Source organism: Arvicola amphibius, chromosome 6 (genome assembly GCF_903992535.2).
Source record: "Arvicola amphibius chromosome 6, mArvAmp1.2, whole genome shotgun sequence".
NCBI classification, from domain to species: Eukaryota; Metazoa; Chordata; class Mammalia; order Rodentia; family Cricetidae; genus Arvicola; species Arvicola amphibius.
Window position 1 is genome coordinate 1988608 of NC_052052.2, and position 27523 is coordinate 2016130.

General features: G+C 54.1%; 1 protein-coding gene across 1 annotated transcript in view; it reads left to right on the forward strand.

Moving 5' to 3' along the window:
* Prdm16 (PR/SET domain 16) overlaps positions 1-27523 on the forward strand; it is a 218338-nt gene that overhangs the window by 189632 nt on the left and 1183 nt on the right. The window contains exons 10-20 of the mRNA XM_042055231.1: positions 890-1100; positions 2918-3065; positions 3609-3762; positions 7008-8424; positions 11238-11325; positions 13910-14079; positions 14584-14661; positions 20440-20609; positions 20775-20949; positions 26058-26294; positions 27115-27289. Coding sequence (XP_041911165.1) covers positions 890-1100; positions 2918-3065; positions 3609-3762; positions 7008-8424; positions 11238-11325; positions 13910-14079; positions 14584-14661; positions 20440-20609; positions 20775-20949; positions 26058-26294; positions 27115-27289 — 3023 coding nt within the window. The remainder of the gene's footprint in view (positions 1-889; positions 1101-2917; positions 3066-3608; positions 3763-7007; positions 8425-11237; positions 11326-13909; positions 14080-14583; positions 14662-20439; positions 20610-20774; positions 20950-26057; positions 26295-27114; positions 27290-27523) is intronic.

Consider the following 27523-nt stretch of genomic DNA (forward strand, 5'->3'; position numbering starts at 1 on the left):
TACATATTTATTTATGCAGACATACATAAATACATGTGTATTCAAATGTGAAAATATGCTAACACATCACACATGTAGCTGTGTACATAATCATGTACCCATACTTACACATAGGTACACATATGTGCATGTGCCCATTCACCAAAGTCTGGGTGCAGACGCCCAGGCATGCACCCGCTTCCACACATGGCTTTGCAAACATGGGTACTGAGGGGATGGGACACTCACACAAACACAGTGCATTAGCATATGTATCCGCATGCAACTTCAGAGCACACACAGACTGCACATGTTCATGCCCACGTGTGCACATAAGCCCTCTTTGTGCAAGATCTGAGAGCAGGTGTTCTCTCTCTGGGCCTGGGTGAAAGCTGAAGGGCTAACAGCGGCAGGAAGGCGGGGCAGGGCGCAGAGACCCGCCCCAGTTACAGCTCCGGGCTAATTGTTTGGTTTGGCACTGTGCTCGGGATGCTGCCTCATAAACTTAATAATAGCTGCCCCCCTTTAATTTGTTTGACCTTGACGACAATAATTTATTATATGCGATGGAGTTCTGCCTGCTTTTTTCTCCTAATTCATAAACAAAGCACTTGGCCTGGCTTCCTTCTCCACTCCGAGGCAGGGCCTCCTTGAATCCACAGTGACCGCTAGGGATGCCGGGAGGAGCCTGAAATTGCTCAGTGTTTCCACGATGCCAAGATGAGGTCCTCCAGCATGGTCTGGTCTGGTCCTGTGACCTCTGCGCCCCTGGGCAGCCAGGACAAGGGCTGGAAGGAAGCTGGGTAGGAGCAGCCAGGGTGGGATGGAAGCCCCGGGGCAATGGGTCCCCTGTGGATCTGGGGCTGGGTGCCTGGCTCTCCTGCTCACCTCCACGCCCTTTGTCTTGCAGAGGACCCCACCTTCCGCTGCGAGGAGTGCGAGGAGCTCTTCCAGTGCAGGCTGGACCTGAGGCGCCACAAGAAGTACGCCTGCAGCTCCGCGGGGGCCCCGCTCTACGAGGGCCTTGGGGAGGACCTCAAGCCCGAGGGCCTCAGCCGGGGCAGCGATGGGCAAGCCCATGAGTGCAAGGACTGCGAGCGGATGTTCCCCAACAAATACAGGTGCCGCCCTGCCCCACCTCCCTGTCAGTCTTGGACACTAGGGCTAGGAGACCTAGGCCTGCTAGACCTGCTACCTCACTGCACTGGTTCCCAGAGTAGGTGCATGTGGCTGGATGGAAGCTGCAGGTATTTTCTCACTGTAAAGGGCCTGGCCCAGCAGGAGGACCTAATGGGCCTGGTCTGCAGGCTGCGGGCATCGTTGCCCTACACACAGCCTGAACTCTCTGTTTTCACAGACCAGCGTGGTTTTGCCTGGCCCCAGTGATACTTTTGCAATAAGGCCCCAAACTGGGAGATGCAGGGTGCAGCACCCACCATAGAAGGCATGTAGAACAACCTTGTTCTGCAGACATACACGGCCCTTCTCAATGGATCCACTAAAGGATCATACAGGACCCTCATTCATGAGAATGTCCCCCTCAGATGGCAGCCACCTGCCAGGGAGAGACTCCAGAGGCATGGGCAAAGAGAGCTTCAAGTCCAGCTGAGTGATAGCCAGACACAGGCAGCTGGAGCAGGCCCAATCTGCCCTGAAGCCAGACCAATGTGGGGACCCAGGCACAAAAGCCTTGGGGACCTATATAAACCCCTGGGAGAAAAAGGGCATCCTAGGTTCTGGGTAGGGGAAGCCAGGACCTCTGGCCCCAGTGCTCCGAGGCACGGAGGAGTCTGAGAACTTTTCCAGCCTCAAAGGCCCTGCCTTTGAAGAGTTTGCTCAGGACAACCTTGCAAAGTCAGAGCAAAACCCCATCAGGCCGCTAACGGGCTCTATAATTACTAGGGCTTTGCCACCAATCCCGTCACGGACTCCCTGGGGACAGCAGACTCTCCACCCTGAGCAGATGACTGAGAAAAAAAAAACGTGTGGGCAAATCCCGCCTGAGCGCGTCGCAGAGAACAGGGCTGGGGGGGGGGGGGGTCCGTGTTTTCTTTACATAAACACATAAATCACAATTAACAACAGGGAAAAGATACAATCTCTGGGAGCTAGAGGAGCAGGCGTTTCTGCTCTAAACGGATGGCTGGGCCCCGTAATTAACGGGCCGTGATATATTACTGCTTTGCTCATGAAGATTAACGGTCATCCTGGGGACAGGAGAGGCAGAGTCCCCAGGGAGGAGGGGATTAGGGGGTTCTGGTGCAGCCAAGAGGAGCCGGCCCCTAGAGCAGCTGTTCTCACTGCTGTGGTACATCTCATCCACGACCCTCTCCACCACTGCCCACCACTCCTTGATTGGTCTTTGGTGAGCCAGCAAGGGCTGACTTAAATTTCATGACCTCTGTCTTACTCTGGGACTTACGACAGCGTTGGTACCCTGAACACTTTCCTTTAGGTTCAGGCTTAGTTTGTTTGTTTTGTTTTGTTTGTTTGTTTTTTTATCCTTCAAGATGCGGGCTAGCTGTGCGGTACAGGCTGACTTTGAGCTCGAAAGTCTCCTGCCTCGGCCTCCTGGATGCTGGAATTATAGTTCCAACCACAGCATCAGACACAAACTTAGCCCTAAAGTTGGGATCATCTGACAAGGATCACCTAGGCTTCCACCCTGCCCCTGGCTGGCTGGGGAATAGGGCAGCTTTGAGTCAAGGTGGCTCAGGCACTGACTTCTTCCTCTAAGATGGGTAGGCTGTCTGCCCTTATTCCCAGTGACCCCAAAAAGAGGAAGAGTATGGACCTGCAGCCAGCATGCACTCTGGTTCCCCTGCAGCATGATGGGGCCTCCCAGGGGCCACACACAGAAAAGCAAACCATATGGGGTAGGGGGACCTCCTCTACCAGACAAATGGACCCTAGAGTGATCCCCATCCTCTGTACACAGCTTGGAGCAACACATGATTGTCCACACGGAGGAGCGTGAGTACAAATGCGACCAGTGTCCCAAGGCCTTCAACTGGAAGTCCAACCTCATCCGCCACCAGATGTCTCACGACAGTGGCAAGCGTTTCGAATGTGAAAACTGTGTCAAGGTACGGGGACCGCCCCGTAGAGCACGCACTCACCTGTAGGCTCTCCCTCCACCCCACCGTGGAAAACTCCTGAGAGGCTGAGAGATGTGGTGTAGTGGATCAGATGCCCTGAGCTCATTTAGGTCCTTGCTCATTACTGAGAAGGGCAGAAAGTCTCAAAGATTATGTCATCAAACAACCCTGCAAAAAAAACAGAGCCAAGACCAGAGCTGAGTCTTCTCAGGAGCAGCCCTGTGCCCCCTGCCAGTGTGCAATGCCTAGGGTGGCAGGGGTGAAGCCCCCAGACCCAAGACCACGCAGGTTAGTTCTCTAGAAAACACTGAGTACTTTTGGAGCGTCTGAGTCACAGCATTCTGAGGCCACTGGCAGGGGAGGCCAGGAAAGGTTCTGCATCCCACTAAGGCCCCTCTAGTAATCACTGCTACAGTGAGACCTATATCAACCATCTCAACGCAGGGGTGACAAGAGAGAGTGGCAGGGCCCAGCCTTCAGACCCCTAGGCTTATCGTGGCATGCATGTGCCAACGGCATCTATCCCCCTAGGTGTTCACGGATCCCAGCAACCTCCAGCGTCACATCCGCTCACAGCACGTTGGTGCCCGGGCCCACGCCTGCCCTGACTGCGGCAAGACCTTTGCCACATCCTCCGGCCTCAAACAGCACAAACATATCCACAGCACGGTGAAGCCATTCATATGTGAGTTGCCCAGCCTGCCCCCGCCAGATCCCCACTGAGGACCCCCTACCCAGCCTGCCCCTCTCCAGGTCCTCGCTGAGGACCCCCCTCTACCCAGCCTGTCCCCGCCAGGTCCCCGCTGAGGACCCCCATCTACCCAGCCTGTCCCCGCCAGGTACCTGCTGAGGACCCCCATTTACCCAGAAGCCTTTATAGATGGTCCTAGTTGGATACAAGGCATGTGACACCACACCGTTACCTTGTTGGCTGGCCTCCTCCATGTTTATAGACACACCCTTCCCCCCTTCCGACATCCCACATCTTCCTACACCTCCAGATTTCCTTGCAGTAGCTGGAGGGGCATAGTAGGCAAAGCTGACTCTAATGATGGAGATTTCTGGAGAAGGAGCCTGTTGCCCTTCCTCCCTGTGTTCCCACCCTCGCAGAGCCCCAGCTGGACCTCTGAGCATAACTGTCCCTGATGACATACTCTGAGCACCATGTCTCCTAGGGAGGGTCTGAATGTGACCATCCCTGGAAGGCATGTCCTGAGCATGGTGTTTCCTAAGGATCTCCTGGCATCCGTGACCCTTTCTCCCTTTGTCTTTGGTCTGGCCCATCTCTAAAACCTTGCTTTGGCCAAGGGTAGTCAACTAAAAAGAAGTCCCCAGAAGTGGACAGGCAGGCCTTATGAGCGTACCATGCAATTGGAATGACACACCTGTGCAAGATAAGTGTGATATGTGTGATGTATCACTGTGTGCATCCTACAGACCATGGTGTGTGCCGGAGGGTGGAGGAAGCTTGGGAGGAAAACAGAAACCAGGGGAGTGTAGTAATGTGGCCCTTCCAAGGAAGTATCTGTTACTTGGAGTAGAGTCCCCAGTGACCAGGCACCGGCTACATATAAGCAAACTCTACGTCTGCCTGCCAAGAGAAACCTGGGTGTACAACCAATGTCTAGAAGCCCCCAAATTCTCACCTCACTGAGCATAGAGACTGGGATAGCATCTTTCTCATCATGGAGCTCAGATGTGGATATGGGGGGGGGGGCAGGGGTGGCAAAATGAAGGGGGGAAGAAGAGAGAAAGTGTCTGGGTCATAGAAACATTCTCAGGATACTTTTCAAAAGAGAATCTTCAAAGGAGTTGTGTGCATGTGTAAGAGTGTGCAGTATGGGCCGGGTGGTGGTGGAGCACGCCTTTAATCCCAGCACTTGGGAGGCAGAGGCAGGCAGATCTCTGTGAGTTCAAGGCCAGCCTGGTCTACAAAAGCTAGTTCCAGGACAGGCTCCAAAACTACAGAGAAACCCTGTCTCAAAAAAAAAGAGTGTACAGTATGGACTAGTAAGTTGGCACTATTACCCCTTCCCAGGTGTGCATGTGTGTGTGTGTGTGTATGTGTGTATGTGTGTATGTGTGCATGTGTGTGTGTGCAGACATTCATGCATGCCTGTATTCATGTGCATCTACACACGTTCTGGCAGATTCATCAGCTCTGCTTCTCGTACCCAACACAATGTAACAATCAGCACTCTCCCCATTCCAGAAGCTGCCACCTTGCTTGGGTGGCTCTGGCTGCCTGGCAGCCATTCTCAAAGTCTGGGACCTGCCCTTCCTGGGTCAGGTGTCTGCAACCCATCTACCACAGAGTCCTCTTCCTTGGTTGTAGTAACAGGTAGAAACCAAGGGTTCCTCTGTCCCAGGAGGGCCCTGAGTGGGAGGCTTGCTTATGATGATGGTAGGAGGTTATATCTAGGTACCTCCAGGATCCCTTGGGGACTCAGGAACATAGCAGGGATGCTGATTGTCTAGTCTGTCCAGGTAACCTGAGCTTGGGATCTGCTTTGTGGTTCCCTGTAGGAGACCAGAAATGAGATGAGGCTATTTATAGACCATCTAAACATGGTACCTCTCCCAGAACAGTATCCCAAAAAGGGAAGATTTGATTAAATGAAGCAAAGTTTGACTCCTTTCAGCCAGAAAAATGTCCTGCCATGATGACCAGGAAGGCGGGCAGCTAATATAAATAGATATTGTGATTAAAGTATGTGATAGTCTCAGAGAAAAGACATCTCAGCTGAAGTGGCAGCTCAGGGTTTGTAGAGAGAGAGCAAGAGACAGGCTACAATCACTGTTTCCACCATGCTGCAGAAACAGACTGTCCTGTGGGGAGAGTCACAGGGTGTGTGTGTACGTGTGCATGTGCATGTGCATGTGTGTGTGTGTGTACGTGTGCATGTGCGTGTGCATGTGTGTGTGTCTCTGTCAGTGGGAGGAGAGAGAGGATTATAAGGGTTTGAATGTGTGGAGGGATGTGTAACATACACACAGAGTGTGTGTGTGTGTGTGTGTGTGTGTATGCATGCATGTGTGTGCGTGTCCCTGTCAGTGGGAGGAGAGGGATGATGATGGGGCATTGAGTGTGTGGAGGAATGTGCACCATACACACATATACCTCCTTTATGGTAGAAAAGGAGAAAGATTGGTGAATGCTCCAGTTCCCAGGCCTCAGGAAGGTAGCTCTGTGGTCTTCTGAGCCTCTAGGCTAGACTGAGGTCCAGCTGGAGTTGCCCTGTCCTGTAAAAGACCTGATGGTGTCTGTCGGCTAGAGCAGACCCTGCTGGACCCCCAAACTGGAAGCTCCTGGATAGGAGGCTTTCCAAGTTTGAAAGTATGACCCCAGCCCTTTAGTCTGAAGGTCACAGACAGAGCCTCACCCCATTGTTGGCCAACCCCAAAACTGGACAAGCACAATCAGAAGCCCTGCTCCCCAACCCAGACCCTAACTCTAGGACTCCTGAGAACGTGGGGGTCATCCCCTCCTGAGATACTGGTGGCAGGAACTGGGACAGAGATGGGGACAGAAAGCAAGTGGCATTTTAGAATAGGAAGAGGGGGCTGCTCCCTTGTAGAAACAGCCAACCAAGGTCACCGCCTTGAGGGAGGTCACGTGGACATTCTGAGCTAGCCACCAATGAGACTAGGTGTTCTGTGCCCTTGCTCTACCCTCACCCAGCCTGGACCACAGTCTTCCCAGTGGCTTCCAAAGAGCACAGTGCAGGAATTACTATACTTCAGGGTGAGAACCAGCCATCAATAAAGATACCATGATTCCCACCACAGACGGCTAAGACACATGGTCCCCCAGGCCAGGACCCCAGGGAGAAGGCGTGGTGATCTTTGCCAGCCCCCAGCCTGCATCTGTACCTGGGAGTCACGGTGATCTCACACTGCATCTCTGTTTGCCTCCTGTGGGTATTTCAGGTGAGGTCTGCCACAAGTCCTACACGCAGTTCTCCAACCTGTGCCGGCACAAGCGGATGCACGCCGACTGCCGAACTCAGATCAAGTGCAAGGACTGTGGGCAAATGTTCAGTACCACCTCCTCCCTCAACAAGCACCGGCGCTTCTGTGAGGGCAAGAACCATTACACGCCGGGCGGCATCTTCACCCCAGGCCTGCCCTTGACCCCTAGCCCCATGATGGACAAGACAAAACCCTCCCCCACCCTCAACCATGGGGGGCTAGGCTTCAGTGAGTACTTCCCCTCCAGACCTCATCCTGGGAGCCTACCCTTCTCAGCGGCCCCTCCAGCCTTCCCCACACTCACTCCGGGATTCCCAGGCATCTTTCCTCCATCCTTGTACCCACGACCGCCTCTGCTACCTCCCACGCCACTGCTCAAGAGCCCCCTGAACCATGCGCAGGACGCCAAGCTCCCCAGCCCGCTGGGAAACCCAGCCCTGCCCCTTGTCTCTGCGGTCAGCAACAGCAGCCAGGGTGCCACGGGGGCCACGGGGCCAGAGGAGAAATTCGACGGCCGGTTGGAAGATGCGTACGTCGAGAAGGTCAAAGCCAGGAGCCCTGACATGTCGGACGGCAGCGACTTTGAGGACATCAACACCACGACGGGGACAGACCTGGACACCACCACGGGCACGGGCTCAGACCTGGACAGTGACGTGGACAGTGACCGAGACAAGGGCAAGGACAAGGCCAAGTCATCTGAAAGCAAACCTGAGTTTGGGGGTGGATCAGTGCCCCCTGGGGCCATGAACAGTGTGGCCGAGGTGCCAGCCTTCTACTCCCAGCACTCCTTCTTCCCGCCACCCGAGGAGCAACTGCTGACGGCCTCAGGAGCCGCCGGCGACTCCATCAAGGCCATTGCGTCGATCGCTGAGAAGTACTTCGGGCCTGGGTTCATGAGCATGCAGGAGAAGAAACTAGGCTCGCTACCCTACCACTCAGTGTTCCCCTTCCAGTTTCTGCCCAACTTCCCCCACTCTCTCTACCCCTTCACGGACCGAGCCCTTGCCCATAACTTGCTGGTCAAGGCTGAGCCAAAGTCACCCCGGGATGCCCTCAAGGTGGGTGGCCCCAGTGCAGAGTGCCCCTTCGACCTCACCACCAAACCAAAAGAGGCCAAGCCTGCCCTGCTCACACCTAAGGTCCCCCTGGTCCCCTCATCTGGTGAGGAGCAGCCGCTAGACTTGAGCATCGGCAGCAGGGCCCGGGCGAGCCAGAACGGAGGCAGCCGTGAACCGCGGAAGAACCACGTCTACGGTGAACGGAAGCCAGGGGTTGGCGAGGGGCTGGCTAAGGTCTGCCCAGCACAGCTGCCCCAGCAGCCGTCCCTGCACTATGCCAAGCCCTCGCCCTTCTTCATGGATCCCATCTACAGGTATTAACATGGCCTGCCCTCACTCTCCCTCCCCAGGGGCCCACATCCATGGAGTTATTAGGCGGGGACTCTGCTTATCACTCTTTCCCTCTCAGCCTCCTATCTCGTGCATTCGTTGGCATCAGGGAGGTGCCTTAGTCCGCGAGTGTCCCATGCTCCCTCAGGGGTAGACATCTTAACCTACCTCGAGCCTCTCGGCTAGACCCATCCCCCATCAGCTGTCTTTCGGGAACTAACCTCCACTTCCCACGAACCCTACTCTACCTCTGAGAACTTGCTTCTCTCTGCAGCTGCGTTCTCCTGAGACTGCCCTGTGGCCCCACACTGCCCTAGAGCCATACTAGGGATCCTCTGGTGGCCCAGAGCAAACCAAGGAGGTTGCTGGTCCTGGTAGGGCAGAATTCTTGCCTCTCTGATACTGGTTCCAATGAAGGGCAAGTTTGAATCCACTCCCTATCTTATGGAAAGGCACTGAGCCTCCCAAAGAAGCAGGTGGGCTTGCAGAGGAGGGCAAGGCCCCATGTTTGGAGCCCTAACCCTGCCAGCATATGCCACCAACTTTGCCGTGTGAGGGAGTCACAGGGAGTAAGAAGTGGGTGACCCTAGGAAGGGGGTCATGCATTTGACGCTGACCCTGCTTTGTCAGGCTTGTCTGTGCACATGTGTGAGCACGCATCCAGAGATATTCAGGGAACAGGCCTGTGTGCCTGTTGTCTCCTCGGGGCTGGCCATGGCGTGAGGACTGGGGATGGACCCACAGCTCTAAGAGAGGCAAGCAGGTGATAAAGCTGTGGGAAAATCCTAAGGGAAGCACACTGGACAGCTGCTACCCAGGGGACATGGCCACCTAGGCCCACAGGTATCTATCTACCAGGCCCCGGGCTGCACCTTCCCTGCCCGGCCATGCTTCTGTTTTCTGGCAGATCCTGGCTTCATAATCCCAGGAAACAAGAAAGATATCCATCAGGTGTTTCTTAGAAAATGTGCCTCCCACAGCTCGCACGAGGAAGTGCTGAGGCTCCAGAGAGGAAAGAGAGGAGGAAGTACTAGTCAGAACTTTACTAAGGCAGGAAGCAAGAGGCACCAACTGCCCCATGAGCTCACGCAGAACATAGCAGGTACTTAGAGACAAACAGAGCCTCTGGCTAGACCCCACGGCTGGGGGAACTTTGTGTGAACCCCCTCCCTGCCTTTCCTACTGCCCCCTGCTCGCCCCATCTACCAAGCCGATCAGACCCTCACACATTTTCTGTAAGCTGTAAGGAATCCATGGTCAGTCTGAGAGAAGATAATCATGGGAACTGACCACAGGAGCCAGAGTCTCCCTTTATATCCTCATGTCTGCTCATATCTACTAGTAATGTCAGGAAGCTAGGCTGAGTGCTGGTCCTTCGGACCTAAGATTGTGGCCACCGGCGGGACAGGACAAGCCTCTGCAGACGGATGAGCTCAGGGGAAACAACAGCAATGTTTTTCCGCTGTGCAGGTCTTCTGCAAAACGGGTCCCGAGTGGGGGACAAATACGTTTTCAGAATCCCCACTAGGTGAAGGCACAAGAGACTAGGACAGAGTGCAGCCAGACCATAAGGAGGGTCCTGAGCTGCCCCGCTGCTGCCACACTGCTAGGCTCATCCTGCCGCTTGGGTCCCTTTCTCTGCCAGCATCACCATCCCTGGATGACTGAAAGGCTAAGTGCCCGTCGTGAGAGACCCCTCCCTGCAGCAGGCAGGCCTTAGTTACCTGAGTGAAGCCCCAGGCTGACAACTCTTGCCAAGTGTCTTGGTATCTATTTCTCCCCTGTCCCAAAGCCCTTCCTATGGCCAGCCTAGTTCTTGATTTCCTCACTATCTCCTCTGGGGACCTAGGGCTGCAGTACCTGCCTCTCCTGCTGCAGTTCCCCGGAAGGCAGGGAAGCAAAGGCTCCAGCTGGTAGAAGGGGTAAAGTGAGCCAGGCCAGGCCTCAGGTGGGATGCAAGAGAGCAACCTAGGGACAGCTCATGCTGGTGTCTTTTGCTGGGAAGGAGGGTCTGCAGGTTTGAACAAAACACCTCAGGGATTTCTACACCACCAATGCCTGAGATGGGAGTGCAGCCTTTGCTGGGACTTGCGGGGACCATAGAAAGGACCTGGCTGCCACGTGCCCCAAACCATGGCAATTTAATGTTTAACAAGCCATCACTGATGCTTGAGGAAGATTCTAGAATGGCAATCTCCAGCACCCTTTCAGGGTTTTCAGGTACAGTCTGCTGGCTGCTGTAGGGAGTCTCTGGTAACTTCTTCAGGACAGGAATCTGTCCTTCACATTTCTCGGGACAAAGAGGCGAAGGACACTGTGCCAGTGACCAGCAGGGACAGACTAGTTGAGGGGTCGGCAGCAAGCCCCTAGAGTAATGCGGAGTAACTTGTGGTTGTGCTGGAGACCCCAAAGGAAGCCCCACCACACAGGTATGACCAGTCAGTGGACGGGAGGCTGGTGCTCGTGGAACCTTCAGAGAATGTCTATACTCCAGCACAAAGTGTTCTGTAAACAGTCTGAGAGGATTCAGGGGAGCTCAGAGAAGATGGGGAAAGTGTGAAGGAATCACTAAGTGGGTGGGTCCTAGGACATCTGGGGGAGCTGGGGGAGTCTGGGCAGTGGGCAGCTGCTCCTTGTCCACACTGCCCTCAAGGCCCACTGGAATTCATGTAGGGGCCAGCTGGGCAGCCCTGTGACCACCTCCACAGCAACCTCATGATCAACCCGGCACAGGCACATTACGGAGGCCAAGTGGCTCGGCGGGGTGGGGTATGTAACCCTCTGTGTTGCTGTCCAGCAGGGTAGAAAAGCGGAAGGTGACAGACCCTGTGGGAGTCCTGAAAGAGAAGTACCTGCGGCCGTCCCCACTACTGTTCCACCCCCAGGTAACCACAGTGGGCATTTGAGATGGGTGTCCTTAGACTCCACAAGAACAAGTCTGAACCTCAGGTTTCTGGTTCCCGGGAAATAGAGGAGACTTTCTGCAGATCCCGTGGATCAGTGTGGAGCTGGAGAACATAGGGGAGGGGCGCTTCTCATAGAGAAGCCCTCGGAGTTTGTCTAGGGACCTCTTGCCCATGCTTGGAGCCCCATGCTTGGGAAAGCCCCAGGCCCTAGGAATACAACTGATTATTCAGCATGCCAAAAGGACCACAGTGTCAGACATAAGGAAACCTTGGGGTTGGTGTTCCTGGGCTGGGTGATATGTTAGCTTGCTTCAATGCAAGGACCAGAAAAAGGACAGACTATATGGAAAGAGGCAGGGGCAAGACTGAGCAGAAGGGAGAGGAACAGAGGGAACACAGAAGGAAGGCAGACATTCACAGCAGCCCCATGGACACTTGGAACGCATTCAGGAAGTGGAGTGTAGACCCCTCCAGCCTGCGACTGTCCCTGCCTGTGCCCCCGGGCCACATGCTCCCTCACCTCCCAAGGGCACAGTCAAAGGGAAAGTCCTCCAAGTGTCCTGTTCTGTCGTCATTGCAAGAGGTCTGGCCCCTCCTATGGGCTGCAGGACTTTTCCCTTATGCCTCCCTTGCCACCAGCGAATCTTAGCCCTGCTTAGAGCATTGTTCTTCCCCGAGCTTCCCGCCTTGGGTAAGCCCCAGTCTGTGAAACCTGCACCCTGGCTGAGTTCACAGCTAAACTTAGAGCTCCCATTGTTCCATCGGGCCTCAGAGTTTGGTTAATAGCTTCCCCCAATTTTCCCAGGGCCGACTGGAAAAAGTCAAGAAGCCAGCCAGGCGCGTCCGGTGTTTGTGTTTGCGCTCGGAGCTCACGGGAATGTCTGATGGGGCAGAGCGGGCCAGGCAAGCGGGACCCACCCGACTTGAGGAAGAGAGGCCTGCGGGGGGCCGGCTGCCCATTGTCCCTTCTGCCCACTGCTCCCATGGGCCTACCTTCTCTGCCTGCCCTTGTGGCCTAGAGCCAGGATGAAGAGGCAGAAAAGAGATGACTTATGGTCACCAGTTAAATGGTCTGATAAACTGTCTGTCACTTAGAAAGAACCTGGTAACCGTGGAAAGAAGGCTTCCACGAGACAGACTGTGCAGGGACCTTAAATAACCTGTCCTTTCCAGTGCCCAGCCCCATCATCCCCAAGCCCTTCTGGACCTGAGACTTGTCATACAGATGTGAAGCTGTTAGGGTGCAGGCAAAGTGGGCATGCCCCAAAACAGCTCCTTGCCAAGCCTGGGGACCCTGGAGAGTCTCTACATTCATAGACTATCATCAAGACCTATGGGGAGGTAGACAATCATGGCAGGGCCAAGGACCTCGGTGTCACCCTGAGGATCCATCTTCCAGGCTTTGGGAAAGACTCTAGAGAGGCTGGGGAGGTAACCTAGACAACAAGGCAGTTTCCATCTGCCTAGCGGTGAGCATGAGTTGCAGAGATTGAGTGTAGTGTTGAGGGTCATGCGTTGGTCCCATCTCAACAGGCCGAAGCCCGAAATCTCTATAGCCTATGCAGAGCTGTCCAACGACTCACCATTGTAGCTGGACATAGTGTCCATTCAACTGCCTTCTATGGGTTTCTGTTACAGCCCTGCCGTTGTTTCCCCAGATACCAAATGTCTCTACATGATAAGGCTTCCAAGTAGCAGTAGTACAAAGCCCTCCGTTTCCTGTTGGCAGTGCCCAGCAAACAGAGCTCATGAGGATGCTTTTGGGCACTCCAACAAGGAGCCGAAGGGCTGACTGACTGGAGCCGCACAGAAGGACCACAGCCCTGTGGCACGCTGCCTTTGCTCACTCACGGGCAGCGGGTCCCAGGTTCTGGCATCACTGGACAGCTTGTGCAGGGGCCTAGCACTCAGCAGAGGCAGCTGGCCACAAGTGAGGAGCCTGGTGAGGAGGTCCCACCTTCTCTCCTTGTTCACCCATGCTCCGTTGGTGAAGCCTAGTCTCTCCCAGCATTCCCAGCTCTTGGAGAGCCTGAACCTTTTCCTTCGTCGTCCCCATCTGCACCATCCCTACCCCTGTCTTCCTTTGCCTACCCTCACCAGCCCTATTTTTTTGTGGTCTGCAAGGAAAAACTGGCCTCTGGGACAAATGTTTAGCAGAGGCGTATAGACTAGGACACCTATTTCAACTCATGATGGATCCCACGAAATTGTTCCATAAGTTTCTTTAACTCCTTTATTTGATTGGCCCCTGCCTTGTCCTCCCATGGTTTCCATGGGACGGACAGGAGAGGCGCAGCCTTGTGATCAGTGCCCCCAACACCAAAGCTTTAAGCCTCAGTGGAGCCTGCATAGCCTGGAGTTCAATCAAATTCTGCCTACCAGGTTGAAAGGATCATAGCTCCAGTTCTAAAAAGGACAAGGACAGAGTAAGCTGTGGCCTTGCCTCCAGTGACTGCCTGAGGGGGACTGATAGGATTAAACACAGGGACCCCAGGTGTCCACTCTCTGAAGACAGACGACAGCTAGGCTGAGTCCGTGATCTCTGCCTTCTCCGTGCCTGCAGATGTCAGCCATAGAAACCATGACAGAGAAGCTGGAGAGCTTTGCAGCCATGAAGGCCGACTCAGGCAGCTCCCTGCAGCCCCTGCCTCACCACCCCTTCAACTTCCGGTCCCCACCCCCGACGCTCTCGGATCCTATCCTCAGGAAGGGCAAGGAGAGATACACGTGCAGGTGAGGCTCGGCGTGCCCCTTGGGGTCACAGGGAAGCTCGGTGAGGGTATTGGCCCGCTGTCTGCTCCATGTCACCTTCTATACATGAGTAACATGGGTAGGGCTTCTAAAACCATCCGCTGTGCTGTATCATCTGAACCCAATGTGCAATTTAGCCTCACCTGGCTGAGCTCAGAGTCCAGTGGAGCACGGCCGGTCAGCATTCGCCAGATCACTAGGAAGGATGCTGAGCCCAGGGCTGCAGTTTCTGCCGTTGGCCATGGTGTTGGGAAGACATGCTCCCAAGGCTGCCTTGGTGATCCCAGCCGCTACGGCCCCCAGACTGAAGAAGCGATGCCCATCCCTCTGCTTTGTTGAGATGTCCGGACTATGTAGGATTCTGGCATGGCAGTTCCTACCACCAGCTATGAGGCCTCTGAGCTGGGCTCTGCATGAGGAGAAACCTGGAAAAGGGCAGTGTGGACCACCCTAATGTCTCTCCCACCTCTCTTCCCTCTGCCCCAGGTACTGTGGTAAGATCTTCCCCAGATCTGCGAATCTCACAAGACATCTGAGGACACACACTGGGGAGCAGCCATACAGGTAGGAGCCACCCAGTGTTAGTATGGGGGGGGGTCCCTGTTTGCTTCCACGCACCCTTAGTTTCCTGCCTCCGAGCAAACACCTACATTCAGATACACCCACAGGGCTGTGGTCACCAGAGAGTCAGTGGGACAGAAGCCACAGTGCTCAGTGAGATCTGGCTCTGACACTGTCTGCCCCAGTCTCCCGGCCCACCACCCTCTAGCTCCCTGGAATAGTATAAGGATGAAGCAGGGAGTGCCCAGGAAAGTTCTAGAAGGCTCCTTCCATGCTCCCAAAAGAAGATGTAAAAGAACCTTTCTCCTCCTATAGCTAAAGTGTCAACCAGGTCAGACAATCAGAATCAGAGAGAGATGTGACTTGAAGCTGGATTCTCCACAGGTCCCTGGGGGACCCTTAGGCGGCCAGCCCCATCCAATCCTGTCCTTGACATATTGACCATAGCCACCTCCTCCCCAAGTATGATCTCTTAACAAAAACGGGGTGCCCTTTATTCCCCGCAGCAGCCCTGAGTGGGAAGCCACGCATGTGTTGCTGAAGTAGAGAGTGAACCACTCTGTATCTCAGGAATCTGAGAGTCGCTGAGTAACAGAGCCGCCTCCCGGTGGATCTTACTATCCCTGATTCAAAGCTGAGGAGTGTTCGCTTAGAGATGTCCTGAGATTCTCCAATGGGTGGAACCGAGGGCAACTTTTGCCTGCTCCTCCAGCCTCAGGTGTCTGTCATTTGTGTCCTTGAGCCTTTGTTTTTGCACCAAGAAGGGCCAAGGATGCCGCCGTTCCTTGCCCCGTGCTCCCAGTCAGGGAGTTGGCCTTTTTAAACAGAACTCAGGCAGTTGTCACCCTGAGACAAACAGGGAAACGGCCACTTCTCTGCCAGGACCAGTTTAGCAACACGTTCTGTGGTGTGTCTAGGCGGCCGAAGCTTTGGGGAAGAAAGAGTCGAGCTTGGTTTTAGACCGAAGGCATTGACTCCTGCACTGTACCCATGCGGTGCTTGTCACCAGGGAGTAGCTGTGGGGACTCGGTCTGTGTGCCCTCCCCTGCGGCAGGCATCCCACGTGGGCATGTATGTATTGTGATCCCTAAGCCCCACTCGGGTTTACAGAGCATCCCTGGTGGCCACGGGCCCACATCTGTGCTAGCGGAGTGAACTACAGCTCTTTCTAGTTCTGTGTCCCGTGCCTCCCAGCCCTCCCTGACACGTAGCCCCCCTTGTCTGCTCTCTGAAAATAGTGACTTACAACCTAACAAAGGCGAGCAACAGAAAGATTTATTTGGTCTGGTCCTCGCCCAGAAAACGAGCCCCGTGTTTTTTCTGTAATGAGAGCCGACTCCTGGACAGTGTGTCGTGCTAAGAGCCCCTAGAGGGTAGGGGCCGTGTTTATAGAAGAATTTAATTATCATTGATTTCTTTTGCTCTCTCCAATCTGAGCGTTTCGACTTTGGTAACAATAATTGCTTTGCAAGTTTGTGTTGCAAATCCTGACTTTATCTGGCTCGAGGCAGGCCTTCGCCGAGGGGTTTAAAGCGTGCAGCTTGCCTCTTCATACGGCTGGGGACCTTGGTCTTGCTCTGATAACTGGAGAGAGTTTTAACTTGTGACTGGAGAGAGCACAGCCCATCCTAGAAGTCCACTGCACAAGGCAAAGGCCTGGCAAGGGCGCTTGACCCACGGGTGACACTCACCTCACTGTCAGCTCATGTGTACGTGGTCACTGTGTGCTCACATGCGGGTGTAGTCACCCTTCAGAGTCTGGGATCTCCCGGAGAAGATGAAGAAGGTTGCCTTGGGTGATGAGGAAGCCCTCAGAACTACGTTCTTTTCACACATGTCTCTGTGCCCTGACATGGGGTGGCCTCGGCTTTCCCCAGGGACAGCTTTCCCACACATTGCAGACAGGGAGCAGTCCTTAGCATGCAGCTTCTCCTGGCTTTGAAATCTTTGCCTGAAGCTGGAGAACACATACTTAATGACACTCTCACGTCCTAAAACTCCAGCATGTAGACTTTACAGAACTTGGGTTGCAGAGGTGGAAAGATCTGATCTACTGGGGCGGGGGAGAGATGCTCTTGCAAGCATGAGAACGGCACCCACATAGAAGCTGAGCATGGCGGTGTATCCCTTAGTCTCACTGCTAGCTGGGCAGAGAAAAGACGATCCCTGGAATTATCTGGCCAGCCAGTCTAGTTAGGATATGGTTCAGTGAGAGACCCTCAAGAAATACAGAAAGAAAAAAAAAGAATAGAAGATACCCGGTGTCAACCTATGGCCTCCACACAAGTGTGCACTCACATGCGTATATACATGCACGCATACATTACTTGAACATGTATACACATATGCACCCACACGTGGATAAATTTTTAATTAAAATCTTTAAGATGGAAACGTTGAGCCAAGGAGAAAAGGGCTGTACCCAGTACGCCTCCTTCCAGCTTTGATGTAGAGGCTCCTCTGGCTGCCAGGTGTAGCCTGCAGCGTACATGGGTGCAGGCCTTCCTGGACCAACCTGGAACTCCTGATCGGGCCTGTGACTCCCACTTCGGGGATGCACACCTCCCAGTGTGCAGCTGTGTTGCCTTCATTTCCTTCCCATCTCCTGCTCTGTGTCCTGTGTTAGGAAAGCCGACAGTGTCCGGTGGGGCTGCAGGTGGCTCCTGCAAGCCCTCTTCCTTATTTATTTTTATTCTTTTTTATCTCTTCTTTCCTTTTCTGGCCTCACTTTTAAAGTGATGAAGCCGTGATGGCTGGCGGTAGCCCTCCTATGTCTCAAGGAAGATGCTGGTGTCTGGAGGCCGAGAGGCATGGCTTCACCCTCTCCTACCTTATGCATCCCTGCTTCCCTAGAACTGCCACAGGGCCACAGGCATGGTCACAGCAAGGTCCCCCCAGAGCTCTGTTCTGGGCCGCCTGTGCCCTCTCATTTCTGTGAGCACAATGGTGTGTTGCTTTATGCAGCATGGCTGTAAATTTCCTGAGCCGTCTGTCGGCTTATTCACAGTGCAGAGCCCAGCTGCTGGGTGAACTCTGCTCCCTCACGGCCCTGGGCTCTCTGCTCCCCTAAATTTCAAGTGGACGGCTCAGCCTGGGCCATTTATTTAGATTAGAACAAGGAGAGGCTACATCCAGAACACTGCAAGCAGACAGAACACGCAGTCCGTCCCGGCTCCAGAGCCTCTACTCGCCAACCTCCCTCCCCCGACATCCCCTCTCTATCTCATGACATTCCCATGCTTAGGAGTCTGTGCCAGAGCTGGGGGGCCGGTGGTGTGTGAGGGGGCCTGTCAAAGTGTCTCTGCATTTCCTGAGGAACCAAAAAAAAATGAACTTTGTGATATGCTTCAGACAGACAAGCAGACAGGGGCTGCCTGGCTGACCTACGGCATCTGCAGAGAACTCTCCCTGGTGGAGCGAATTCCCAGTCCCCTGGGCAGCTTGGCTTTGGCTTAACTCTGCAGATGCAAATCAAGTTTTCCTTTCCTGAGAGATCACCCCCAAAGAGCAGGAATACCCGAGCCCGGCTCCATCAAGGTGTCTATGTGTTTTAGGGTGTGGAGGGGAGCGTAGGTGAGAGGAGAAATTCCTTCTGAACTGTTGCATCTGTAGGAGGCTGCAGAGAGTGGAGGACTGGGGTCTGTTGCTGCTCAGGCTAAGAAAACCAGCAGAGATACCTCCAGGGCATGCTTTGCAGGTGGTCAAAAAAAAAAAAAAAAAAAAAAAAGCAGGTGGCTGCTTCCCAGGCTGTGAGAAGAAATGTTGCGCCCAAGGACACCCACGTGCCCTAGAGGCTGCTCAGGGCAACCAAAGATAGGAGGGTCCTAACCAGGACTTCAGAGGAAGCTGCTGGCTCTTGAAGAGCCTGGCAAGGCAGCTAAAAGTATAAAAGGAGCCGGGGAGCCTGGGCTCAGGGCAGCTGGACGCTGAGGTACTGAATAAGTGAGCTGTGAAGAGTAGTACAAGGACTCAGGGATAGGGGTGTCAGTTGTGGCCAAGACCATAAGAGCCTGGGCAAGAGGAGAGGCCCCTCTCAGAGCAGCCTCCCCTTCTCTAGGGCCTTCTTCGCCTTCATAAGTTTTATCTGGCAGCCAGGGACCAGAGGACTTGCAGGCCCTGAGAGTCCAAGGGCAAAGTTAATAACCACAACCCTTAGGGTTTCTGAACTCGGCAGGAACAGAAACACAGGCAGACACACCCTGTCATAGCACACGGTCAGGCCCATCAGACACCCTGGGCAGGGGCCCACACAACCCACCCAGACCTCCAATCTTGGTCTCTGGGCCTGGCCCCTCCTCTAGTGGACAGCACAAGGCTATAAAAGCCTCCTGGCTGTGTCCCTGGTGTCCTCGGGCATGTCCTCAACCACATGACAAAGGCTCGTGACCAGAGTGCTACTCCAGAGCAGGCCACCAGCCTCAAATCGCAGTGACGGTGGGGCCCGTAGGAATGCAAGGCTGCTGTATTTAGAACTGTCACACATCCCCGTGGGTGAAGAAAAGCCCCCCATCTTTGTCCTCACTGAGGCTGACATCATAGGTTCTGGCTCCTCAAAGAGGGCGGCCTGTCTCATGGTGCTGGCCCAGGGAATCTTGGGTATTGTACTGTCACCTAACAGGACTCATTTACAAAATATGAAGCTATACAGTCACACAAACACAGTTTTCAACTGCTGTGTGTCTCTAGGATCCAGATAAGTACCCAAAAGTCATTGTGATGGCAAGTTTCACAGGTATATGCTCATATACCTGAGACACACATGCACTTGCACACATGTGTGCGCACACACATTGCATGCATGCGCATATATGCAATAAAAAGCGTGGCATCGGGATTGCTGCTGTAGGGTCTACTTGTGTGGACAGGCCCTCGGGAAGAAGCTTCCCACAGCCACCCACAGGTCAGACTTCCCACAAAGCAGACATTGCTTCTTTCGGAGGCCACTCATGTGCTGCAGAGCTTGGAAGGTTCCTTCTTACATCCCTTGCCACTCTTTGTTCTGGGCTTGGCTTCTTTGCTGTGGGCATTGCTTGGGCCTGTTATAAAACTGAGAGAGAACAGGCCTCTGTTCTCAGCTGTGAGGGCCACCGAGGCCACACCTGGGGGCACACGCACAGCGGACATCCATCCCTCACTGCCGATGGCTTCTAACTGCATCATGATTTCTGATAAAATGTGTGCTAGCTGCTGCTAGGATTGTTTTTCCAGTTTGAGTGCTTGGTAAACCTAGTGGGGGTGTGACAATAATCTGAGCCTGCAGGAGCTGGTGGTGCCTTGAAGGGCTCAGTATGGCTACCAGCTGGCCTCAGCATCAAAGCCACAAGGCCAAAAGTACCCAGTTAACCTTCAGGGCTACTGAGAGCATTAGATAGTCACACTGAGTCCCTAAGTGATATGGGGCTCGTCTAAGGTCTTCTGTCAGAGGAGCCAGAGCCAGGCCTTCCTGTGATGGAGAAGTTAGACAGCCTTCCCATCTCAGAGTAACCTGCCAGCCTGTTCTGCCTCTTTCCATGTTTCAAGGCTGCCCTCTTGAGGCTGACTGGAGAATGTCATCTCACAGTATGTCCCTTGGCTTCTTACTCCTTCCACTAGCTGGGGCAATTTAAACAAGGCATAGACATCTCTAGAGACAGTGACCCTGGGATCCATCTGAACTCTCCAGCTGGGTAGCCAGGTGGCCTCAGGGGCTGGACAATGGCTACAGCTGCCGTGGAGACAGAGGTCTGGCCCTGCCCGCCACACGTGTTCTCTCCTCTGAGGCAAGGTGCACCTGTTTTCCAGGTGCAAGTACTGTGACCGGTCGTTCAGCATCTCCTCCAACCTCCAGCGGCACGTGAGGAACATCCACAACAAAGAGAAGCCGTTCAAATGCCACCTGTGCAACCGCTGCTTTGGGCAGCAGACCAACCTGGACCGGCACCTGAAGAAACACGAGCATGAAGGTGCACCAGGTTGGTGGAGGATGGGCAAAGCAAGAACGCTGGCAGGGAAGGGGCTGTGGGCAACTCCACCCCTCAGACTCTCTCAGAGACAGTTTCCTGAGACCACCCCACGCGCACACTGGCACGGGAGGCTGGAGGTACCCAGAATGCCCCTGACACTCAACCCTTCCACAGTGAGCCAGCACTCTGGGGTTCTCACCAATCACCTGGGCACCAGCGCCTCCTCGCCCACCTCCGAGTCAGACAACCATGCACTTTTAGATGAGAAGGAGGATTCCTACTTCTCCGAGATCCGAAACTTCATCGCCAACAGTGAGATGAACCAGGCCTCTACTCGGATGGACAAACGGTAAGAAAAGCAAGCCAGCGGGGTCTAGACTCACCTGCTCCGATGGTCTTGCTTAGGGTGCATGCATCCCTAGCCCCTGGAAGCTTCTAGGCCCCACATGGAGGAGGCCTCAGGTTCTATTGCTAGAAACAAGAAGAGCCCCCCAGTCCCTGTGTGTGTTCTTGCCACAGCATCTACACTAAGAGAGGACGAGGGTGGAGAACACCCTGTGAGATCGTGGACGTTTACTCTGGGTGAGAGGCCAGCACACAGGCCAAGTGGCAACCCCATCGTATGTTTTATCCAGGCACTTGTTGCCAGACAGAAATGCTTCCCCCTGAAAACATGCATATGGAGAGAGAGGCAGAGAGAGAGAGAGAGACAGAGAGACACAGAGACAGAGAGACAGACAGAGAGACAGAGAGAGAGACAGAGAGATAGAGAGAGAGACAGAGAGAGAGAGAGAGAGAGAGAGAGAGAGAGAGAGAGAGAGAGAGAGAGAGAGCTCAACTTGCAGTGAGGCTGTGTGATAACCCCATAAAGTAAAAAGATTGTCATTCAATGATGCATTCAACAGGCCTAAGCCACCAAACACAGCTCAACAAGCCCGCCCCCGCCCCCTGCTCCATGACACTCACAAAACACACTGTAGGATGCTACACAGACCACCTAGCATGGAGCCTAATCTGTAATAAAGACACGAACAACTCGTGTGACTGACCAAAAACCCACTCACGTCTAAAAACACTGATGGTACGGTGTGCCGTGGAGTGCTGGCTGCTTCCCTCTACCCTCGGGCTGCCTGGGAGCCCTGCCCAGCGCCTCCTGCCCATACTGTGCCTGTGCACAGCGTAGCATGGGGAAGGTCAAACTTCAGGGTGTGGGTCCTTCATGTCATCTTCACACTACTAAAATTAGAAACCTTTGTAAGTCAGAGATGGTTTGTATACACACACACACACACACACACGGACTTATTTACCACATGTGGATGCACATACGGATGTGTGTCTGGTTCTGTGTGTGTGTATGTGTATCCACATATGGTAGATATGTCTGTGTGTGTATGGATATGGATATATGCACTCAGGTATAAACTTGCACATAAACACACAGAATTCAGGATTCAGCCAGGCTCTGGAGGTGTTCTCTGAAACCTCACATTCAGGCTCCAGTGTGTCCTTTATTCGGGAACTCTCCCTTCTGCATGAACACCTCTGTACCCCAGGAAAACAAACCGATCAGAGAAGTCACCGAGAAACAGAAGTTCTATACACCCCAAGAAACCTTGGCATGGGATCTCTAGTTCTGAAGAGGAAAACCAGAGGCCCGTGGAAGTGGGGTACCAGAGGCTCATGGAAGTGGGGTACCAGAGGCCCGTGAAAGTGGGGTACCTTGCTGTAGCCCACAGTCAACCCAGAACCCAGAGCCAGCACCCAGCCTTTATTGCACGAGCTATCATGGACTATAGCTCTGTGCCACCAGAGCCCGGCTTACTCCCATCCACTTTGATGGAGTGAGGGAGGGTTCCCTAGAGACATTCCCAGTGAAGGCAGTCTGCATCTCCCTAGTGCTTTGACAGAAACCTGTGCAGAGCTGTCCAGATCACCGGTGCAGATGTGCTTGAACTCTGTGTTTGCTCACAAGTCTGTGGTCTTACTGTAGGTCCCTGACTGTGCATCAGGGCTAAGGCAACAGCCCCCCAAGGGCCCTGGCATACCCATCCTGGCTTCAGGCATGGTACTCTGAAAGGAACCTGGCCCTGTCACTCAGGATGTGACATGTCTGAGAGTCACCCCCCTGTTCAGCAGCTTGATGCCTCCTTCAGAGGAAGCTGTGTGTGAACCCCCATAGCAGGACTTCCCTGATCCCACAGAGAGCAGAAGAACATATCCCTGTTGTTAAAGACAAGTTCAAACCATGGCTTCCTCAAATCCCAGGACAGAACCACCCAAAGAATGACGAAGATTCGTTCTTAATGGGGTGGACCAGGACTAGGCATGGATTGGCTGTCAGGGCCCTGGGCACTCAGAAGACAGCAAGACCTCCAAGCTCTGAGACGCAGTGGCAGACCAGGGGATCATCCACATGACCTAGAAGAGGAGGCAGTCGTGGAAGGGAGAGAAGCTGCCACTCATCGTAACCACCTCATGGGTGTTCTGACAGTGCTCCTCACAATGCCCCCTCACCATGTCATGTTCAACACTGCTGACAGCATAGCAGGGCCAGGACAGGGCCAGCCCCCTCCTAAACCAGCCAGTCTATTGAGGGAGGTCTCCGAGGAACAGTTAGCTTTGTCCTGAGAGCCGAGGAAGGTCCCCTGTGTCATCACTACTGCTGTTAGATCAAATATATGTGAGGTTGCCGTTACTTGGCAGTCTGGTGGGGAAGAGAGTAGACCCAGCTAGGGCTGGTACCCACTTTATCTAGGTCTTGTTCACTGCTGAGTCCTTCCTTTAGTGACCAGTGAGAACCTAATGCCCACCAGGTCAACCGAAAGGAATGGATGTGTGCTGAACTGTGTCCCCAAAAGTCACCTGTGAAATCCTAACCCAGTGCCTCTGATGGAGACTAGGGCTGACGTTTCTATAGAGGTGATCAAGTGCCAGCAAAGTCCTGGTAGATGATGGGGATACTTCCACAATGTCACATGGCAACACACACCACACACACACGCATGCGCACACACACACACACACACACACACACACACACACACACACGTGCATACATGTTCATAAGAAGATAAAGGCAGAGGCCACTATCGACCAAGGACTAAGGGAAACGCTAGATTCCTCCCCCCCCAGAATTCCCAGGAATCAGCTGTGCTGCCTGCCGCATTGATCTCTCAACTTTTGTCTCCCATACTCTGGAACTGTCAGTCCCTGCTGCTGTGAGCTACTCCAGCCAGGATGCTAACATGCTACCAACTGTCACCTGAAACTGACACCAGCCTGCCAGGGCCCCTGCTGTCCCTGCTGGGCTGCACACAACAGTGTGGGCATGCAAGCAAGAAAAGGGAATGTAGACTCTGCTCCCAAGCAACGGGGTTCTTTTAACTTTGTCCCAGGCCAACCAGCAGGTGTGGCCTACTCACCTGGTGAGTGTGACCCAGGGCCAGGCTGGGCTCTTGGCCTACATTTTTTCTTCCTGTCTTTAGAAGGGACTGTGAGGGCCGAGATTGCCCACCCTGTAACTACAGAGTGGCAGGATTCAGACTCTACCTGACCTTCACTGCCAGGAGATGAACTCAGCATATTCTTGGCTGGCCCCCAGCACAAGTGACTAGAAGCCAGGGACATATGGCACCTTGAAGCCTGTCAAGACTCTTCTGCCTGTTCTGGAGGGCGGGTCAGAGGCAGTGTTTCTCATGTGGGAGGAAATTGGTGACCTGGGTGGAGTCCGCAGAGCAGCTCAGTCACCTATACAGCCTAGGCCTGGACACCACTTTGCAAGCTGACCCTGCTAAGATGCCGTCTTCATCGAAAATAACTGAATGCCCCTCTCCCCCCAAGACCGTGAGAGAGAACTGTGTGGGGGAGAAAGGAAGAACTGGGGGCTCTCGATATGGAACCCAAGACTTGTTTGTCTTTTGCTGTGTCCCTGCCCACATGGCCACATTCCCAGGGACACAGAGTATGGTCATTGACGTGATCATGAACCAGACTGGTGATGCTCTTTGAAGGAGATGGATCTGCTCACGCTCGCTTATGAGGAACCGGAGCTCCAAAGTCTTACCCGGGACCTGGATAGAAGGCTCACCAAGAGCACTGGAGTTTGCTGCCCAGCACCCACGCCAGCACCCACACCAGCACCCATGCCAGCACCCACGCCAGCACCCACGCCAGGCAGCTCACAATCACCAGTTCCTCTTTTGTTGTCCTCACCCACCCACACGCACGCGCACACATCTACACACAGACATGCAGAAAGACAGAATCTTTTTAAAAAAAATTCTTGCCCAAAGGATTGAGGAGATGGCTCAGCTGGTGTGTCAGCAGGAGGGTCTTGAGTTCAAGCCTCAAAATCCATGTTTAGAAAAAAAGAAAAAGAGTTGGGCAGTGGTGGCACACGCCTTTAACCCCAGCACTTGGGAGGCAGAAGCAGGCGGATCTCAGTGAGTTCGGGGCCACCCTGTTCTACAAGAGCTAGTCCTAGGATAGCTAGGCAGCTAGGGCTGTTACACAGAGAAACCCTGTCTCAAAAAAAACTTTTTAAAAAAAGAGTGAGTATGGTACAATACCCCAAATCCCCAGTGCTGGTGGTGCATGGTCAGATAACTTTGGGACCTACTGGCCACCCAGTCTATCCAAATAGGTGAGCCCAGGCCAGTAAGAGACTCTCATAGAAGACAGTGGCTAAGGAGGGCATGGATGGTTGACCTCTGGCCTCCATGCAGACACATGTGATTGCACATATGCAGAGAGAGAGAGAGAGAGAGAGAGAGAGAGAGAGAGAGAGAGAGACAGAGACAGAGACAGAGACAGAGACTGAGATCTGCCTAGGCTGCAGAAACCCCGGGGAGCTATGAATTAGAGCCTAGACTGTAAGCCAGAACCAACATTCCCTGAAGCCAGCCCATCCTTACAGTTACGTTCTGTTAGCATCAGCAGCCTGAACCTCGCCCTCGCTCCCCAGGTTCTGCGACCTTAGATCCTCATGCCTGGCTTGGAGTTGCACGCACAGTTGAGTATCACAGAATCCTGGACAGGATGGCATTCGGAAACTTCTACACCAGTGTCCTAAGGGTGCCCTTTGTGTAGCATCCAACCCCAGCACCAGTACAGGACCCTCCTCTCCAGGCGGACTCTTAGCTTCCTTCCTAATACCCACATTTCTCACTGGCCCCCAAATGACTTGGTATCTACCCCTCGGGGACCTGCCCTGTCCCTTTTTTCTCCCTGAGGGTGCCTCCATCTCTTCTGGATTTTCCTAACCCCTCCATCACTCTCGCTCCTTGGTGAGGAAGTGGGCATCCGCCTTTTGACCCGTTACTCCTTCTTTTAGTGACCACAGATGCCAGCTCTTTCTGAAGGATGGGGAAGGCCAAGGGAGAGAGCCACCTTTGGCAGTCTGCAGTAAGGAGAAAGCCCCCTGAACACAGCCAACTTTCTCACCTGTCATTTCAGGCCTGAGATTCAAGACCTGGACAGCAACCCCCCGTGTCCAGGCTCAGCCAGTGCAAAGCCGGAGGACGTAGAGGAGGAGGAAGAGGAGGAGCTGGAGGAAGAGGATGATGACAGCTTAGCCGGAAAGTCACAGGAGGACACAGTGTCCCCTACACCTGAGCCCCAAGGAGTCTATGAGGACGAGGAGGATGAGGAACCGCCGAACTCCCTAACGATGGGCTTCGACCATACCCGAAGGTAGGAGAGGCCAAGTGCCAGGGAATAGGCTGAGTGGGAGGGCCTGAATACAAGGCCACCATTCAGGAGACACCTCCTCCAACCTGGTCTTACCTCTGTCTAGCAGGTGCTGCTGCCACAAGGCTTTGGAGCTAGGGCTGAGGTGATGCTAGCCAGAGTCCAGGGCACTGGGTCTCCGCTCCCTCTTGGGCTTCCAGAAGCTTGGCGTGGGGAAACAGAAGGGGAGAGTATGCTCTGCTGGCCCTGAGTCAGGAGTCCTCAGCTCTGCTGTGCAGCTGTCCATTATCCCATCCACCTGGGGCAGCAGGGTCCAGCCCCTGCTAGGCTGTGGCCCAGCACCCATGGTTTTAGAAATTGTGCAGGCCAGAGCCACGTCCCCATGTCCTAACTTTCCAGTTACTTCAGCAATGGGTGACGCTGCCAGCATTTGAGATGCCCTGGGCAGACCCTCTGGAGCCAGCATTTCTTCCTCAGTCTCTTGGTCCTGGGGGTGGGTAGGGCAGCCAGGACCCCTCCAAAGCCACCCAGAGCCTCGGAACATTAAAGCTTCCTTCCTGCCCATTATCCTGAAGACCAGATTGCCTGCTGCCTGTGATATGTGTGCACGCACTCACCCTTCCTGCGCTCTATCTGCTCTCCCACATCTGTGTGGCTTCCCATCTGGGTGTCTGTGTGTCGACATGTCTGTCTCCTTGTGCATGTGGCTCGCGGAAACCTGTGCCATGCATGCAGGCATGGGGACCAGCCATGAGGCACTAGAGAGAGGCCACCAGTGGCCAAAGAGCTGACCCCAGGCCCCTCTCCCCGGTCCTTGGTGCAGGTGTGTTGAGGAGCGAGGAGGCGGTGTGTTAGCTTTGGAGCCGACGCCGACCTTTGGGAAGGGGCTGGATCTCCGCAGAGCAGCTGAGGAAGCATTTGAAGTTAAGGATGTGCTTAATTCCACCTTAGATTCTGAGGCTTTAAAACAAACCCTGTACAGGCAGGCTAAGAACCAGGTAGGTACCCAGCAGAGCCCTCGTCTGTCCTCACGCCTCCTCTTGGCTTAGACAGTAAGCGGCTACCATGCCTCCTTAACCAAGGATGCCTGAGCTCTCTGGCTATAGCTATCCCACTGCTGGAGGACGTTCAGATCCAGAGCCCCCATGCCCACTGCATTGTCTAAAGAGAGAGCCAATAGCTGTAAGCCCCCAGGCCCTGGTAGAGCAGGTGGGCTGGGGGGGGGGGGGTCA